General features: G+C 36.5%; 1 protein-coding gene across 1 annotated transcript in view; it reads left to right on the forward strand.

The window, feature by feature from the left end:
• COL19A1 (collagen type XIX alpha 1 chain) overlaps nucleotides 1–17,050 on the forward strand; it is a 294,498-nt gene that overhangs the window by 150,750 nt on the left and 126,698 nt on the right. Inside the window, exon 14 of the mRNA XM_054722351.1 lies at nucleotides 7,358–7,411. Within this exon, the coding sequence (XP_054578326.1) occupies nucleotides 7,358–7,411 (54 nt within the window). The remainder of the gene's footprint in view (nucleotides 1–7,357; nucleotides 7,412–17,050) is intronic.

A 17,050-nucleotide genomic window follows, 5' to 3' on the forward strand; every position in this document is an offset into this window, starting at 1 on the left:
GATTTTTAAAAGGAAAAAGAAGTTATCCCTCAGATGTATTTAACTAAGTCTGACAAGTCTAACATTTTCAAGGGTTAGTCTTTTTTATCAATATAAAAACTTACCTATAAAAAGCTGATAAATAGATAATGCAACTACTTTACTGATTAGTTAGTACACAAATTACCAAAATGCACTGTATAGTTAAGTCTTAATTCATAGGAAAAAGTACTCAAATGTATGTTTTTAATATTGAAAATTTTTCTTTATTATAATATGCAGCATTTTCCCCTCTTAAAAGTTTGGTTTTCACCAGCTTACTCAATTGTAACTTAGCCTGATATTGTATGAATCATCATTACAGTTATCTGCATTAAGTACCTGAGTCTTTCATGTGATGTGTGAACATTTCTGTATTGAGTTATGTTTTAACCCTGAAATTACTAGATTAAGTTTTCTTCATTCTGGTCATTTGTTGCATAACCCAAAGATGAAAGTTATTGATGATATTACATTTGGACTTACATTTCTATTATGCTGTCCATTCCTCAGAAAACATCAGAATACATTTAAAAACACCTACTAGTATGTGTAGATTATTCCCTTTTTGTGCAATGGAACCATGTTTCCATGTGGACACTCACCTGTGGAAAATCCAGTCCAGAAATACAGACTGTTATTCGATCAGACTAATCATTAAAACTGAATCAATCATATATATTCTCCCTCATAAATCATTAAGACATGATACAAGTGGATTTGACAGACCATAGCCTATCAATTTTTTTTACTTGTCAACAGACCTTTGAGTTCCCAGAAATCAAATGACTTCATTTATTAGGTGAAGCAAATAAAGCAAATCTACACAGTTTTTCATAGTCAAGAATAATTACAAACATGAAATGACCAAAATGTGAAATTACTTATGACAAATAAATGAAAGTATATCAAGAATAATTACCAAATGTGAAACTACATTATTTTAAATGATAACATTGTAAGTAACTTGGTTGGTTCTATTTCTTATTAATAAATGGTTTGATTAGATGCTTTAATCTTTCAGTTCATGTTGTTGTTGTTTTTCAAAAACTAAGTACTTAATGCTCATCACTGTGAGATAAATCAAAGAATTCAGGTTGTATTTCTTCCTCTAATGAAGGACAAACTTCTCCATATAGAAGTATAAGAATTATAACTTGAATTACTTTGATATCAAGTGGGATTTGTTGATGAATAATGTAAGTTTCTAAATTGGAATTTCTGTAGTTATGACAATTAATGTTCTCACTACAGAAGTACCAAGGGAAGTATAAAGAATCAGAATCTTAGCAGTCATTCATCCATTTAACACCTACTAAATGCAATCCATTATGCTAGATAATATGCAAAGTGGAAAGGAACCAAGAATATATACAATTTATGAAGTGGAATGTCTCAAATAAGGGCAAAAATCATTGTTAGATGAAAGTACAGAATCCAAATTTACAGACTATATATTCTATTACTTAATTTATAATACTTTTAGTTTAATTGACTGAATCAGTATTGACTAAGGACATGCTATTTCAGAATCTATATAACAAAAAGAAATGTGATTTCTGAGTTCAAAAAGCATAGAAAAAGATTATTGTTAAAATCTATCCCTGCATCCACATGGGACCATAATTCATTTATGTCTCGTGTTTAAAATGCTGCCAGGACTTTAGAATGAAGTTAAGTTTTGAAAGCACTACAAATGACCTCTATTTTTTAAATTGTCAAAGGTAGGGTAAAATTGTCCATCTAGTTATGAAACCTGTTTACTGTAAATGATAATGATTGAAGCATTCCTGTCCACACAGTTATTTCATAGAGTATTCTTTCTAGTGACAGTTCTTATTTTTCTCTTGTCAGTGTTACTAGATAGGCTTGAAGGGCTTCTTTCAGTATATGGAAGAGATTCTATTGTTCTTTATTCAAAGACATCTATTTCCTAGCATGCACTGACAACTGCTTATGATAAAATGATAGGCTTTTGAAATATAACATAGAATTTCTCTTTCTGAATACTTACACACCCTGAGGGAAATTCTTTCTTGTGTCATTATACTTCTGTGAAATAACATAAAACTGGTTGCTCCTTTAATTTATGAGCATAAATTCTTAAATGCCACTTCTCAGAACTAATATGAAAATCTCTTCCCATGACTGGACTGTATGCCTTTTATATTTTTATTTATTTGATTTTTGTAGTTTGTCCTGATGTTTCCAACTTATAAAATTTGTTCCCATTGTTCTCATATTAAAGCATGAAACTTTCTATAATAACAGATAAAGTCTGTTTTCAATTTTAATTTTATATACTCTATTTGAAACACAGAAAATGCCCTAGTGGCATGTTAAGAATTTATTCAGTTTTTGCTTAATCTTATGTTTCAAGTCTATGAAGCATATTCTAAAGCAATAATCATAACAGTTAAAATACACTTACTTGCATAACATTTTTGTTGAAGTCAGTTTTAGGTATCATATGTTCCTCAACATTCCTGGCAAGGGAGTGTAAATAATACATTAAAATGAAACTTTCCTTGTTCACTTGAGCTCCTTTCTTTGATTGAGAAGTTATGAATATAGCTTGCCTCTTTTCACAATTGAAGATGTGTTCACATGCAATTAATCTACTCTATTAACTCTACTAAACATCTGCTGTATTTGTTAAACACTTCAAAATTATGTTCTGAACCAGTTAATTCTAAGTAATTTCCCAGTTAAATATTTACAGGAGCTTCCCTGATGATAAGCTCTAGTCTGTCTTAAATAATCAGCCGATTGTCCAGAGAGGGCTGTGTGAAATGGGACCCTCTGTAATAGGTATCCACTGGAACTTAGAATGGCTTAGCTGGATTGGACTGTTTGTGCATATTTTTATCCTAACCCAAAGAGGTAACAGTCTCATGAATTCCACTATTGGTCAACATTTTTATTGTCCAGAATTCCACTTAAAAAAAAAACCTGATAGACACATGCAGATGTTTACATTGTGACTATTCTAAATACATTCTCAAGTTTCTCTTTCCAAAAAGCAATAAATCTTTACGTTTGTGGAATTTAGGAATAAACCAATTTACAGCTATTTTTATAGCAGACTAACTGGATGGAAAAAGTAGAAAGAAATGGATAGGCATTATTCTTTGGCCAATTAAATCAAAGAAAATAATGTACACATTATGCAGATGTGCCATGTGCACAAAGTTGAGATATGATTCTCTAACTAGAGAAATGGTATAAATCTGTTAAATCTCAAGTAGTGGTCAAAGATTTAAGTAAGTTTCATAACAGAAGCGATGACATAGGTGGTAAATGATAATTCTTAAATGAACTAACTGTAAGGCAGTTTACTCTTAGTCATCAAGGAATGGAATGATCACTTTATATAAGGAATGAAGAGGAGACTGAAGGTATTAAAGTCCAAGTTCAAGTTTTAAAAATGAATATGATTATATGGACAGCAGAAACCTATTCCCTACCATCACCACCTGTTATTATTCTATCGCTGTGTTTTCTTTTTCTTTCAATTTACTAAGTGTTTATTGAGTCTCTTCTGTGTGTGGTAGAAGATAGGGAAAAAAAGAATCCTCTGTCCTCTGGGAAGGAGGGAGGGAGAAGTAGAAGAGGGTAAAGAGGGGATAAATGGTCATGGAAGGAGACTGGACTTGGGGAAGTAAACACACAATACAGTATACAGATGATGTATTGTAGAATTTTATACCTGAAACCTATATAATTTGTTGTTGTTGTATTTTGTTAATCCTCACTCAAGGATTTTTTTTTCCCCATTGATTTTTAGAGAGTGGAAGGAAGGGAGGGGGAGAGAGAGAAACATCCATGTGAGAGAAACACATGGATTGGATTGGTTACCTCCCACACATGCCTTGACTGGGGCAGGAATCAAACCTGCAACCCAGGTACGTGCCCTTGACCAGGAATTGAACCCAAGACCCTTCGGGGCTCGGGCTGACACTGTAACCACTGAGACACACTGGTCAGGGCTGAAACCTATATAATTTTATTAACCAATGTCACCCCAATAAGTTTAATTAAAAATAAATATATAAGTAATCCTCTAGAACTCTTAGTTAATTAAAATAATAAGTAAAATACATGCATAATGGCATTTACAAGACCATAGTAAGAATGAATTGTGGGAGAGTTCTGAGACAAATGCTGAGCTCTACCCAAGTTTAATTTAAGTAGGCTAGAGCTTCAGTATATCTATAATTGTCATAGTATGTGGTAAGTAAGTCCATTTTTAGACTTTACTAAATGAGAGGAGTAGTGAGCTGGATAATTTAAATAATAAATCATCACCAAATTTTAATGCATTATAAAAAATATGATTTTTCTACAGTTGGTTGGCCTGTGCTTTACTAATGACAATATCATATAATTTTTCTTTGTAAATTTCAAATAATATTTTATAAAGGGCAGCCCAAAAGTATTCTGAACGTTAATGCAATGTGGCTAGGATTAAAAATTGGTCGTGAATAATTCAAATACTGAATAATCCATTGGAGATTAAAAATAATTTCCAATAGGTTCTAGAGTTAGCAGAGGTTAAGGGTGAAGGGAGGATTCAGAATCACGAAGATCCAAGAGGCATAAAAGTGGGTTATATATGTGAGTGAACTTTATCTTACTGTTTGGACATTGCTCACAAAACATTCTCATATATATTTTTCAATCTCCGGAATACATTTTAAATCAATTTTATTATTTTTACATTATGTAAACTTTTGTTATGTAACTTCTTCAGAAAGTAAAGGAAGTGGAACTTTTTTATTATATGTGGCTCAGAACTAATTGTACTCCATTGATGAATGTTTGGTGTGTGTATTTTTAGTGGCTCATGTTTAAAAACACTGAAAGGGCTGTCAGCATTTGGATGGATGTCAAAAATGTTATATATAAGTTTGACTATTCATGAAATGATAATAATTTCCTAAGGGTAAGAGGGAAGCATTTAATCTAGAGCCAAGATTGTGTCCTTCTTGTAAATAATGACACAACTCCCTGTAATTATATTGTAATTAATACTTATTATATTTGTTTTTCAGCATTTGTTTTCTTATATACATTAGGAATTTACCAACCTTATGATGGCCTAATAAGCCAACTTTCCTTGGTTACATAACACATTCATAGCAACAAAAAGAACTATTTTTTTCATTCCTAGGATTTTATTCCTGCCTAAATCAATAAAACATAGGCTCCATATGTCCCTGTAATATTAAATTTTTCCAAAATTGATAAAAGAATTGAAAATTATAAATACCTACACTTTATTGGTGTTTTATAGAAGAGTCAGAAAGATTTATAGGGAATACTGTGGATTGGTGATATGTGCAGAATTTTTGGTACTAATGTTTTTAGAAAATTAGTTTCAACAATTTATACTAAATTCTGACAACTTTAGTCAAATGAAACCTATCTGAATGAAAAAATTAAAATGTTTATAACCTTTTTCTAGTAAAAATAAATTAGATAGTAAAATTGTGCTTTACAACATTATGAAAATTTAGTTTCTATGAAAAAAGGAAAAATTGAATATATACATGATAAATAAAATAGGTCATCACAAGCACATCTAATGTTTTAGTTTAATAGTAGCCTTGACTTTTAAATAAAAAGGTCATATTATAGAAATGAATCCTAATTATTTTTAAATTGGGTAACAATAGAATGTTTCTTTTTAAATGAAGGTGATTTCAGATTTGTTTGAATATATAGTACTAGACTTCTCATTTTTTCAAGCCATTTAAGTCATTTAATAGATGATCAATTAATCATAAATATTTGCAAAATCATTTGAAAATTACTGCCTTTACCCAAAAGCTTTTATTAGAGTTAATTGATTTCCTTATATGAATTTTATTTTTTACTCAGACATTAATAGGCACATGCCATGATGAATAAGACATAGGTTTTACTATTGTCCTTAGAGTCTTGTGAGAGAAACAGATCATTGCATGAACAATTACTTAATGAACTTGTGGCCAATACTTTAAAGGACAAGTATAAGGCACTGTGAGACTGTGAAACAGGCAACGATCTCTTCATGTGGAAAGTCAGGGAAGGTCAGGCTGGGTTTCCTCAAGGTCAGTTTGGCTGTGATGTAGAGAATGGTGGGTCTGTGTCTAGTGTCAACTAGGGAGCTCTTAACAGATGAGCAAGCAAGAATCAATAATTGGGAGCATTAAGAATAGATATAGATGGATCCAAATATACTTTGGAAATGCATTGAAAGGACTTGGTCACTTGGTGTGAAAAAGAAATTTGAGACAGGAATGTAAGGAGGATGCATTCTAGATTTTGTAAAGAGCACCAAGAGGATGTTGTGTGGATTTATTGAGTTGAGGAATTCTGGAAGATCTCACTTTTTAGAGAGAGTCCTAAGTTCGCTGTTTTACATGCTAAATTTTGAATGCCTATGAGCTAGAGGAGACCATGGGTATGGTCAAGCAGAGAGTTGGATATGTGGATCTTCAGCTCAGAAAATAAACTTGGGTTATAAATCTTAGAATTATTAGCCTAGAGAATTCAAAGCTCACTGACAAGAGAATGTGGACTGAGAGAAAAAGAACCTAAATCTCCCACAATTATAGGTGAATAAGGAAGAAGGAAGATCAGGAGATACTAAGAATGAGCTTTCAGAGCAGTAACAACTTAGCAATAACTGCTGACGATTTTATATAACCGGCAGTATCATCATTTTGAGTGTCATGATGAATTGGAATTTTTGTGTAATACTAACTGTAAGAATCAGGAGACTTGACTTTCAGATTAACAACACCAGGCATTTCCTGGGCCTTTTTTATGATCTGAACAAATGTTTATTTTCCCTACCACTTGGCAATATTATGTGAAAGTATTAAATAAGGTCTATGATACTAAAAATTAAATGTTATGAATAGACATATGTTGAAGCCATTCTCATAACCATATGTTTTCTTAGCGATACTTACAGAGCTACTCTCCACTGAAAATATAATTGTGTTTAAATATATTTTTTCTGCCTGCAAACATTAGTTTGGTGAAACATGGTTCTGATCACATGGGAGGTTTCACTGGGAGTGAACATTAGACCTCACACCAGGTCAATTGACAGAGACAATTCAGGAAATTCTATATATTTCTTTTCTGGAGTTAACTATAAAGATAGACCATTCAGAGTAGGACAGTTCATTATTATTAATATATTTCATAGTCTAATCTTGGAAGAGCTCAAATCACTTTAAAAGTTTTGTTTGAACAGTAAAGTAGGTATCAATTTTCACAACATTCTTTGTGAGGCAGGTGTACATGAAACAGGCCATTAACATGTGTCCTTTTCTCCTCATAGGGTTCCCTGGGGATTCAAGGCCCCCAAGGTCCACCTGGAAAAGAGGGCCAGAGGGTAAGTAAACTTGGAACAACTGGCAGGCATTACTAATTCAGGGGTTACTTATTTCTGAACACTAATAGAAATAAAACCAAAATATAGCAAGCAGAGAGGCATAAGGAGAGTATCAATTATCTGAAGGCTGTGAGCTGAAATTTGGATTTTGACAGAGACAATTCAGGAAATTCTATATATTTTCAAGATTGGCAGCACAAATGTATACAGTAATTACCCCTTTAAATCTCTAGCCCCTCTCCATCTAAGAGTTCATTAATCTACCTGAATCAGAAATTTGAATAGTCTTGGTGATAAAAATTACTTCCTTAGATCTGTGCTTTGAGGCTGTCTTAAGCATTTAACCCATTGGGGGCAGAGAACTAGATGAAATAACCTTATGAAGTTAATTCCCAAGCTTCTTATTCTGTGTTCTCACAGTGATGGCCAAGGTGTATATTGCATCTGTTTCTGAATTAAATGCATTCTTCAGCATCCAGGGAACATTTTCTTTCTAATAACTACTCCTTCCTGGAAAACTAGTGATAACTTATACTTTCTAATTAATATCCAAGATATATAAAGAACTCAATAGCAAAGAAATCAATAATCCTATTTAAAAATGGGCAAAGGACCTAATAGACATTTTTCAAAGGAAGACATACAAATGACTAACAGGTATATGAAAAGGTGCTCTACATTGCTATTCATCAGGGAAATGCAAATCAAAACCACAATGAGATGTCATATCTACTAGAATGACTATTATCAGAAAGACAAAATGTTATAATTTCTACAGATAGTATAGGGATATTTATTCTTGTTCATCATAGCACCATTCACAATAGCCAAGATATGGAAACAACCTAAATGTCCATTGACAGATGAATGTATAAAGAAGGAAAGATATATATTTCCATACACACGAAATTGAATATTATTCAGCTTTTTTTAAAAAAAGGAAATCATGCCATTTATGACAACATGGATGAACCTAGAAGACATAATGCTAAGAGAAATAAGCCAGATACAGAAAAACAACTACTGCATATTCTCACTTATAAGTGAAATCTAAAAATGTCTAATTAATAGAAACAGAGAGTAGAGGGTGATTAGTGGGGGTGGGGGGAGAGATTTGGAGATATGTTGGTAAAGGGATACAAAGTTTCAGTTATCCAAGATAAATAAGTTATGGAGATCTAATGTACAACATAGGTTGACAATACTGTATCATCTACTTGAAATTTGCTAAAAGAGTATATCTTAAGTGTTATCACCACACACAAAAAAGTAAATATGAAGTAATGGCTGGATTAAGTTAGCTTGATTGTGGTGAATATTTTACAACATGTAACTATATATCAAATCATAAAGATGTACACCTTAAATATGTGCAATTTTTAATTACCCTACCTAATAATAGACAAATATGCAAGTTGACTGTACCTTTGCTATGCCCACGATTGGCCAGGAGGCGCAGGGGGGCAGGACTCAGGGTGGCCGGGGTGGCCGATTGGGCCGGCGGTGGCGCGAGCTCAGCATCTGTGCCATGGCTGTGCTGCGGCACAGAAGGGGCCTCTGGGGCAGCGAGCTCATGTCCCGCCGCGGACCATCAAAAGCGGGGGAACTGGGTGCCTGTCCGTTCAGGCACCAGCGGACAGGCACCCAGCTCCCCTGCAATCGAAAGCGAAAGCATGTAGGGGACCCTACACGTGCATGATTTAATCATGCACTGGGCCTCTAGTCAAGTATAACTCAATAAACTAGAAAATAATAATAAACAGATTTTTCAGTTATAACTGAAAAAACCCCACTTATACTCCCTAAGTAATTTCAGATGGCAGAGCGCATGTGTGTACATGTGTGTGTGCATGTGCATGTGAGAAGAACATTTAACCTGAGACCTACTCTCTTAACAAATTTTTAAGGGCACAATGATATTGCACTTTTGTGAGTACAGACATGTGGTCAATTCAGTTCCTCCTCTTGTTTTAATGAAAAATCCTGCCAAGTCATATAGTCATCCATTCTGTTGTTGTACAGTTGCCTTTTTGAATCACTGAGTAGAAATTGATCAATGTAATTATTAAATTTCATCTTCTGGATTAGTCCATAATACCATTCTATTAGTTGGGCTTTTTAGTTTTGTTTTGTTTCCCCAGTGAAATAGCTCCCAATTTTACATATCTCAAATTTTGATGAGTCTCTCCTCTAAGTACTCATTCAAATCATTAATGAATCCTGAATAGAATAGGGCCTGGCATTTCTATGTAACACCAGCAAAGGCTGCCATCTTGTCTACCATTGATATCCTGTGTCATGATAATCAAATCATATACAAATACATTTAAATTCTACTTCCTTCCCACCCACATTTCTTAATTTGGCCTGTAAGATAATTATGAGAGTCTTTGTCATACTAGCTAAAATAAAGAAAATATTTGAATGAGGCTTTTTAAAAAATAATAATGCTTGAAATTGAGATTGTACCCTAGCAAAACTTACATTTCAGAAGTTGGGTTAAAGAATAAATTAAACTTATCTATTCTTCATGATAATTATGGAGGAATGTTTTCAATTTATAAAGTTCAACCACTGTTCTCTGAAAGTTTACTCCATTTATAAATATGCAGAGTCCAGATTATTTTATATTACCTTTATTTTCTCTTCTAGCAAGAGTGACACAGTGTAAGAAACTAAAGAACAGACTTTAAAGCTGCTGTTAGACATGGTTTGTCTTTATTACTGGTCTTTTACAGGTGTTCTATTTATCAAGAAAAGGTAGCTAGAAGTAGGTATTATTGACATTATCCACATTTACAAATGATTATTTTAAAATATTCTCAGTGGTATAATCTGCTTTATAAGCTACTTGAAAGAGAGCATGCTTAATTAATTTAAGAAATGAGCATGCTTTCATATTTACATTTAGGTCCATATTAGTGCCACTATTTCTTCCCTGTGCAAGAGTTAGGTAGAATTCAGCTCTTTTAGGCATAGAAATATACTTGTGGATGTGTATATATATATACATACACACATACTTAAAGATAAGGCCAGTAATTTTTACATTTCACTGGAGTTTGTAATAGAAAACATCATGAGGAGTACAGAGGGCCAGGACACTGCAGGGCCAATAAGTCAACATAAGAGAGGTTCAAGATGCAAGGAGGGCTCAACAGGATTTAAATTTGTAACATAGAGATGATGGATAAGAAAAGAGGTGGTTGGAATTGGTGCCAGCTGAGAGGTTTTAGTTGGATAATCAGGAGAGCATCCTATATAATAAAAGGCTAATATGCAAATTGTCCCCTTGACCAGGAGTATGACCAGGAGTTTGACTGGGAGTTAGACCAGGGGGCAGGGCCGACCAGCCAACCTCCCACGTCCCCTCCCCCTGACCGCCGCCCAATCGGCCCCAATGGGGCGGGGGAGGGGGGGCAGCCGAACCCCACCCGTGCACAAGTTCGTGCACCAGGCCTCTACTTGGAAACATAAATTGTAAGAAAAGGTATGAGAGAATTGGTGGATTGTGAGGAAGGAGAGGCAGCAGTGGGAAATCTGATAGAGGGATAAGGGGAGGAACTAGAGGGCACCCCGGAAAAAGGTATCTTTATGAAAAGTGAAGAATTTCATAGCTGAGCCATATTCATTGACATTTACATGAACATCTCAAAAGAACTGGCATTTATAAACATTCCCTCTAAGATATAGATTTTTTATAGGATTTCCTAATATTCCTAATAGAATCCTCCAAAATATAAAAAAATAGTTGTTATTTTAACATAACCTTGGATTTCTCCTTTATCTAATCTAATAATAGACAAATATGCAAATTGACCATACCTCCGACACGCCCACAAGCCACGCCCACCATCCAATCAGAGCGAGTATGCAAATTAACCCAAACCAAGATGGCTACAGCCACAGAGAGCAAGGTTTCCTAGGTAACAGAGGAAGCCAAGCTTTCTGCCAGCCGTTGCAGGCCTAAGCCTCCACTCAAGCTACAAAGTTTCAATTATAGAAGGTAAACAAATTCAAACAAATGGCGGCAGAATGGAGCTTGAGAGAGCAGGCCAGGGTTGCCGCCAGCAACAGGGGTAGCAAAGCTTTCCGCACACCCTGGCTGGGCCCACCCACTTAAGGCAACAAAGTTTCAATTATAACCCCAACACAAATGGCTTCGGGCCTCGGAGGGAGCCCCAGGCTTGGCTCTGCTCCAGGCTACAAAGTTTCAGTTGTAGAAGGAAAATAAATTCCAGATACCAGGGTCTCCGCTTGCATCCCAGGGGGCGTGGCCCACCTGCAAACAACCACAGGCCCCTCACTCAGGCCGCCCCATGCCCCAAGGGAACCCCACCCTGATCAGGGACACGCTTCAGGGAAAACCAGCTGGCCCCCACCCCTGTACCAGGCCTCTATCCTATCTAATAAAAGAGAACTATGCAGATTGATCATCACTGCAACACACAATATAGCTGCCCCCATGTGGTCAAAGATCCTGCCCCCATGTGGACACAAGATGGCCACCACAAGATGGCCAGCAGGAGAGGGCAGTTGGGAGGCACCCGGCCTGCAAGGGAGGGCAGTTGTGAGGGACCAGGCTTGCAAGGGAGGGCAGTTGAGAGGGATCAGGCCTGCAAGGAAGGGCAGTTGGAGGTGATCAACCCTGCAGGAGAGGGCAGTTAGGGGTGACCAGGCCAGCAGAGGAGGGAAGTTGGGGGCAAACAGGCTGGCATGGGAGTGATTAGGGGATGATCAGGCTGGCAGGCAGAAGCAGTTAGGGGCAATCAGGAAGGCAGGCAGGCAAGCAGTTGGGAGCCAGCAGTCCTGGATTATAAGAGGGATGTCCGACTGCCCGTTTAGGCCCGATCCCTGGGATGCAAGCGGAGACCCTGGTATCTGGAATTTATTTCCCTGGGATCGGGCCTAAACGGGCAGTCGGACATCCTTTGAGGGGTCCAAGATTGGAGAGGGTACAGGCTGGGCTGAGGGACAACCCCCCTCCGTGCACGAATTTCGTGCACCGGGCCTCTAGTAGTTACATAAAGTGCATGACTGAATAATCTTGATTTTAAGATTCGTATAAAACTACCATGGCCTTTTTAAAAGGAATTGCTCTAGGCCTCTGAAAAAAACACACACACACAAACATTTGGTGAATCAGCTCTACTTACTTCCACAAACAGAAATTTATTTGGTTGGACCAAAATGACATCTCACTCTTGCATTTCTGTTGCTGGGTGCTAAACAGAAATTTTAAGTTTTAGATTCCTTCTATCATGCTCTCAATTTAGCTTCTATACTTGTGCCATTTTTTTCCCCCCAGCCTTTCCCATTCCCTTCATATATATCCAGGCAACTAACCCTCCTTCCAACATTTTTTGTGCATATTTTACTTTCCTTTGAAGTGCTTGCTCGAAGCCAGCTTTGAAGCCTGTGTCTGGGGTCAGGATTCCCTGCATTCTAAAGAGCACAGAGAACCTGAACATAGGTAGCTCTCACCCTTACAGGATATGTCCCTTCACAGAAGCCCAGTCTTGATGGCAAAGGAACTGGGTCATATTTCCTCGACAAGTAGGAATCTGATGGTCAATCCTGTGCTGGCTTCTTAGGATATGAGCAACATGGGGTTGATGTTTAGGCTCTAGGGGCACACAGCCTGAATTTTAGTCCCAGCTTTGCCAGACATTAGCTGTGTGACCTTAGGCAAGTTCCTCACCCTCTCTGTGCCTCAGTGTCCTCATTTAGAAAATAGAGATTCTAATAACCCCTACCCACCCCTAGAGTTATTGGAAGGAGAGTGCTGGTTAGGAGTTAGCTGTTGTCATGATTCTCATTCCAATATTAGTGATCTGAAGCTGTGTATAGAAGGGAAGAAAGTATATAACTTCAGAGTAGTAGAAGTTGATTAAAGGGAATATCTAGTTGGCCAAGAAAAATTATATAAAGTAAAATGACTGTTTTCACTCCCACTCCATTGAGCCCATCTTATTTAACTCTCATCTGAATTCTTACTTTATTTGTATGTCCTCCCCCATGTTCTAATACCCCAGAAACTTTATGAGGCCCAGTGTTGATCCAGCTTCATAATAAAATGAAATATCTAAAAAATTTTAATTTAAAGGAGCAGAGATGAGGATTGGTGTCTTCATCGTGGAGTAGCTGAGGCCTTAATGCTTATTTAGTGCATAAATTGTGCTGATCATATATAAATTCGCCAAGTGTTCATAGATAAACCTTGTTCTTCTTTTGGCTTGTTTCTGGATTGATTTATATCCTTTATCTAAGAAGACACAAGTAATATAAATAATGTTCTAATAATTCCTGAGTCAATCAGTCTCATTAGGAAAAAGGACAACAAAATCACTGCCTCTGTGAAATCAACACATGCTATAGAACTCATCTAAGCAAAATTTTCCTTAAGCTGATTTGCTTTTATGGGACTTGATACCTTTTTCAAGTGAAATTTTACCCAGCTCGCCTACCCATATTCAGTGAAGGCTTCATAGAATGCAGCAAGCCAGTAAAGCAGGTCAGGACTGCCCTCCTCCCCCACAGTATAAAAGCATTTCTTCTCACTCTCGGATAGCTTATTCCACAGTGCTAACTCCACAGCCATAACATCACCTCAGAGTTTCAATGAAGCAAGTTCAGGGGCTGGGAGAACCACTAACAATTCTCCGTAGTTGCAATTAAATTCTTTTACATGGGCCTGAATTTGGGGGAGGAACCTTATGAAGAAAAGAATGAATAGTGATAAATTTTCAGCTCACAAAGTAATTTGGTTAGTTGCACAGTATAATTAGAGGGAAATAGAAGATTGTTTTCCTAACTTTATGTATTAAAACTGACATTGACCAGTAAAATGCACAGTGAGCATATACAAAAATTATGCTCACTCACTAAAGCTATGACTAGTGTCCTTGTACCAAGAATTTGTATTGCTAACAGGAAAATAATTTTAAATAATAATTCTGCTCTGGTCCTAGGTAGAACAGGGGTGAGGGGGGTAGGAAGCATCATTTTTGCTTGGATCCATATATAAATGTGTTAATATGCATATTTTATATAACATTTTAGAGGTTCTTTATGCAACAACGAGTAGTTCATGTTTATTGCTCATGTTTTAAATTTCCACTTTACTTCCTATGAAATTTCCTAAGGCTGTCTCCTTGAGGATGCCTTGAGAGTTTACAAAAGATATCAACTTTGATCCTATCTGACATTTCTAATGGGTAACTGGGAAAGTGTGTACCCTGTTCAGGTCCCAAGAGATTGGCAGTTTTCCCCCAACACCTTACTAGAATTTATAAAACTAATGAGAGTCAGAAGATAAAAAATGATAAAATCTATAATTATCACTGCATTTCTTTTTGCAGAGCTTCGAAGCTCACTTTGGGGAATCTCCACTATTGTTTTACTGGCTGATATTGCTGGCTTTGTCTTGATGTCTTTCTAGAAACTCATCATTTAGGATTATCTAGCTATCTCCAGTTTACCTATGAGACTTTTAAAATTAATACTTATGATGGGATGATTTTATGTAATTGAGAAAACTCTTATTGAGTTAAATTTGCCACCTGGGGAGAAAAAATGTACTGTAGTATATAAATTCTACCATATCTTAAATCATATAATGATTTATTTTTCATTTATATTTTCTTTGTATGAAGTAGCATTTGTACTAGGTATGTAAGGCATTGAAACACTATAAGTATCTGTGTCACTATATATCATATTTACAGGTTATACACATTTGTAACATGACTTTACTCAGTTCTTGCTTATGTGCTTTGGGTGCTATATGTTGTATGTGTGTGTATGAAGTCACCTATATGCTTCCATTGTTCTAGTCCTCATTTCAGTGATTAAGTGAGAAATCAGTATAGAATATAAGAATTACATACTGATCTTAGTCCCTTTGTCATATGATACATTTCTCAGAGCAAAAATAGATCATTTACAAATTACCTTCCTGTGCTAGTCCTAATTGATGAGGTCCCAAATAGCATGTGATTTAGTATTAAGCATGTGACTTCACCACTTACTGTTTCACATATTTAGGCGTGATTTAATATTTGTGAAATTTTTTTGTAGTATTTCAGGGTTCTTGTCAGTTAGATGTCCCTCGAGATATAGAATCAGAATTTCAGAAAACGACAAAATTTCAAGGAATGACACCTGTCTGCTTATCTGAAAATTTGTACTTCAGAATCTTCTCCTAGTGTCCTGCCACCCAGATACTCCTGCTCATTCTAGCTTCGTGTCCCCAGAGCTACATCAAATATAGCTTCTGAAGTAATGGAGTAAGGCAGGAAGAAGGGAAAGAAGCTAATACATGTTAATGTCAGACAAGTGTCCACCAGGGAGTAGTTGTGGAGCAAGGACAAGAATCCTCCACTTTTGCCTCACACTCCATGACTGGTGGGAACAATAAATCAAAAGAACAAGATGTTGGGAGACAACTGCTAGCTCACTCTAATTAGAACTGGTGAAAAAGAGACACAGTGGGAGATGCAGCCCAGGCTTTGTGAGAGTAGGCCATCCCTTAGATCAAGTTAAGTATCATAGCCATTCAATGACAGTGTGCCTGTGGCCCACCGTGGTAAGCTTCACTCTCATTAGTGAGTCTCTGTAGCACACTTGAAGCAGAAGACAAAGGACCCTGGGAAGGCTGTGACAACAACCACAACAAAAAGGTGACAACCAATGTTTGTGTTTCAATAATACATGTGTAAGTTATTAAGCCACAAGGAGTTAGGGTTCTTATTCATTTAAATGAATATTTATTTGTGTAACACACTAGCTTTATAAGCTGTCTCTGTTATTTGGATTAGTAAAGAAGGAATGTTTCATGTTTTTCAAATAGAATGCTGACACTAAATGGCTTGTTTGTATTAACAGACCTAAGGGTTGGTGTCTGCTGTCAAAATATCATCCCATCTCTTAGGAAGTTCTTCCAAGTGGAGACACCCAGGCCCCGAGGTTTGGGGAGACTGGAGCCACCTCAGAGGGAGGGGCCTGAGAGGAAGCCCCGTACCAGGGACTTCACATGTTTTATGTTAGAGATGAAAGGGAACTGTAATGTCGCTCCAGTCCACCAAATAAGGGAACTGAGGTCCCGAAACATTCAGCCATTCTCCAAGGCTGCAGTGCTATTCATGTCTTAGTTATTCTATGTGAGAAGGAGCACTATGTTTTATTTTGTGGTCCCAAACCAAAGTCTAGATTTGCATGTCTTTAAAATGGAGAATATTGAGAATGTAACCAAAGCTACTTTATTTTCTATTTAAGGCCAGACATTATAAGGAACAAATGTACCTAGGTCCTGTTGGTCCTGTCGTGGTCTCCACATATTGTAAAGAGTGGTAGTATGTCCCCATGGCCTGCTTATCTGGCACCACCAGTTGGGAACAAGCCTTGCCTGGTCAGTGGGGAGCAGGGGTGGGAGTCAGAGCTGCTCTTTATCAGCTGTAGAATTGGGTTAATTTGTGACTTCCGGCAAATCACTCAAGATTCTCAGCTAAATCTATGTTTCATCATAACTCAGCCCTCTGGTATATAATGGGATTAAGCCACAAGCACTTTGAAAGCACCCTGGTGACAGGTGTTCTATGAAAGAGTCTTAAAAATATTACCTACTAAGCCACATAAACA

The sequence above is a fragment of the Eptesicus fuscus genome, chromosome 10 (genome assembly GCF_027574615.1).
Source record: "Eptesicus fuscus isolate TK198812 chromosome 10, DD_ASM_mEF_20220401, whole genome shotgun sequence".
Classification (NCBI taxonomy): domain Eukaryota; kingdom Metazoa; phylum Chordata; class Mammalia; order Chiroptera; family Vespertilionidae; genus Eptesicus; species Eptesicus fuscus.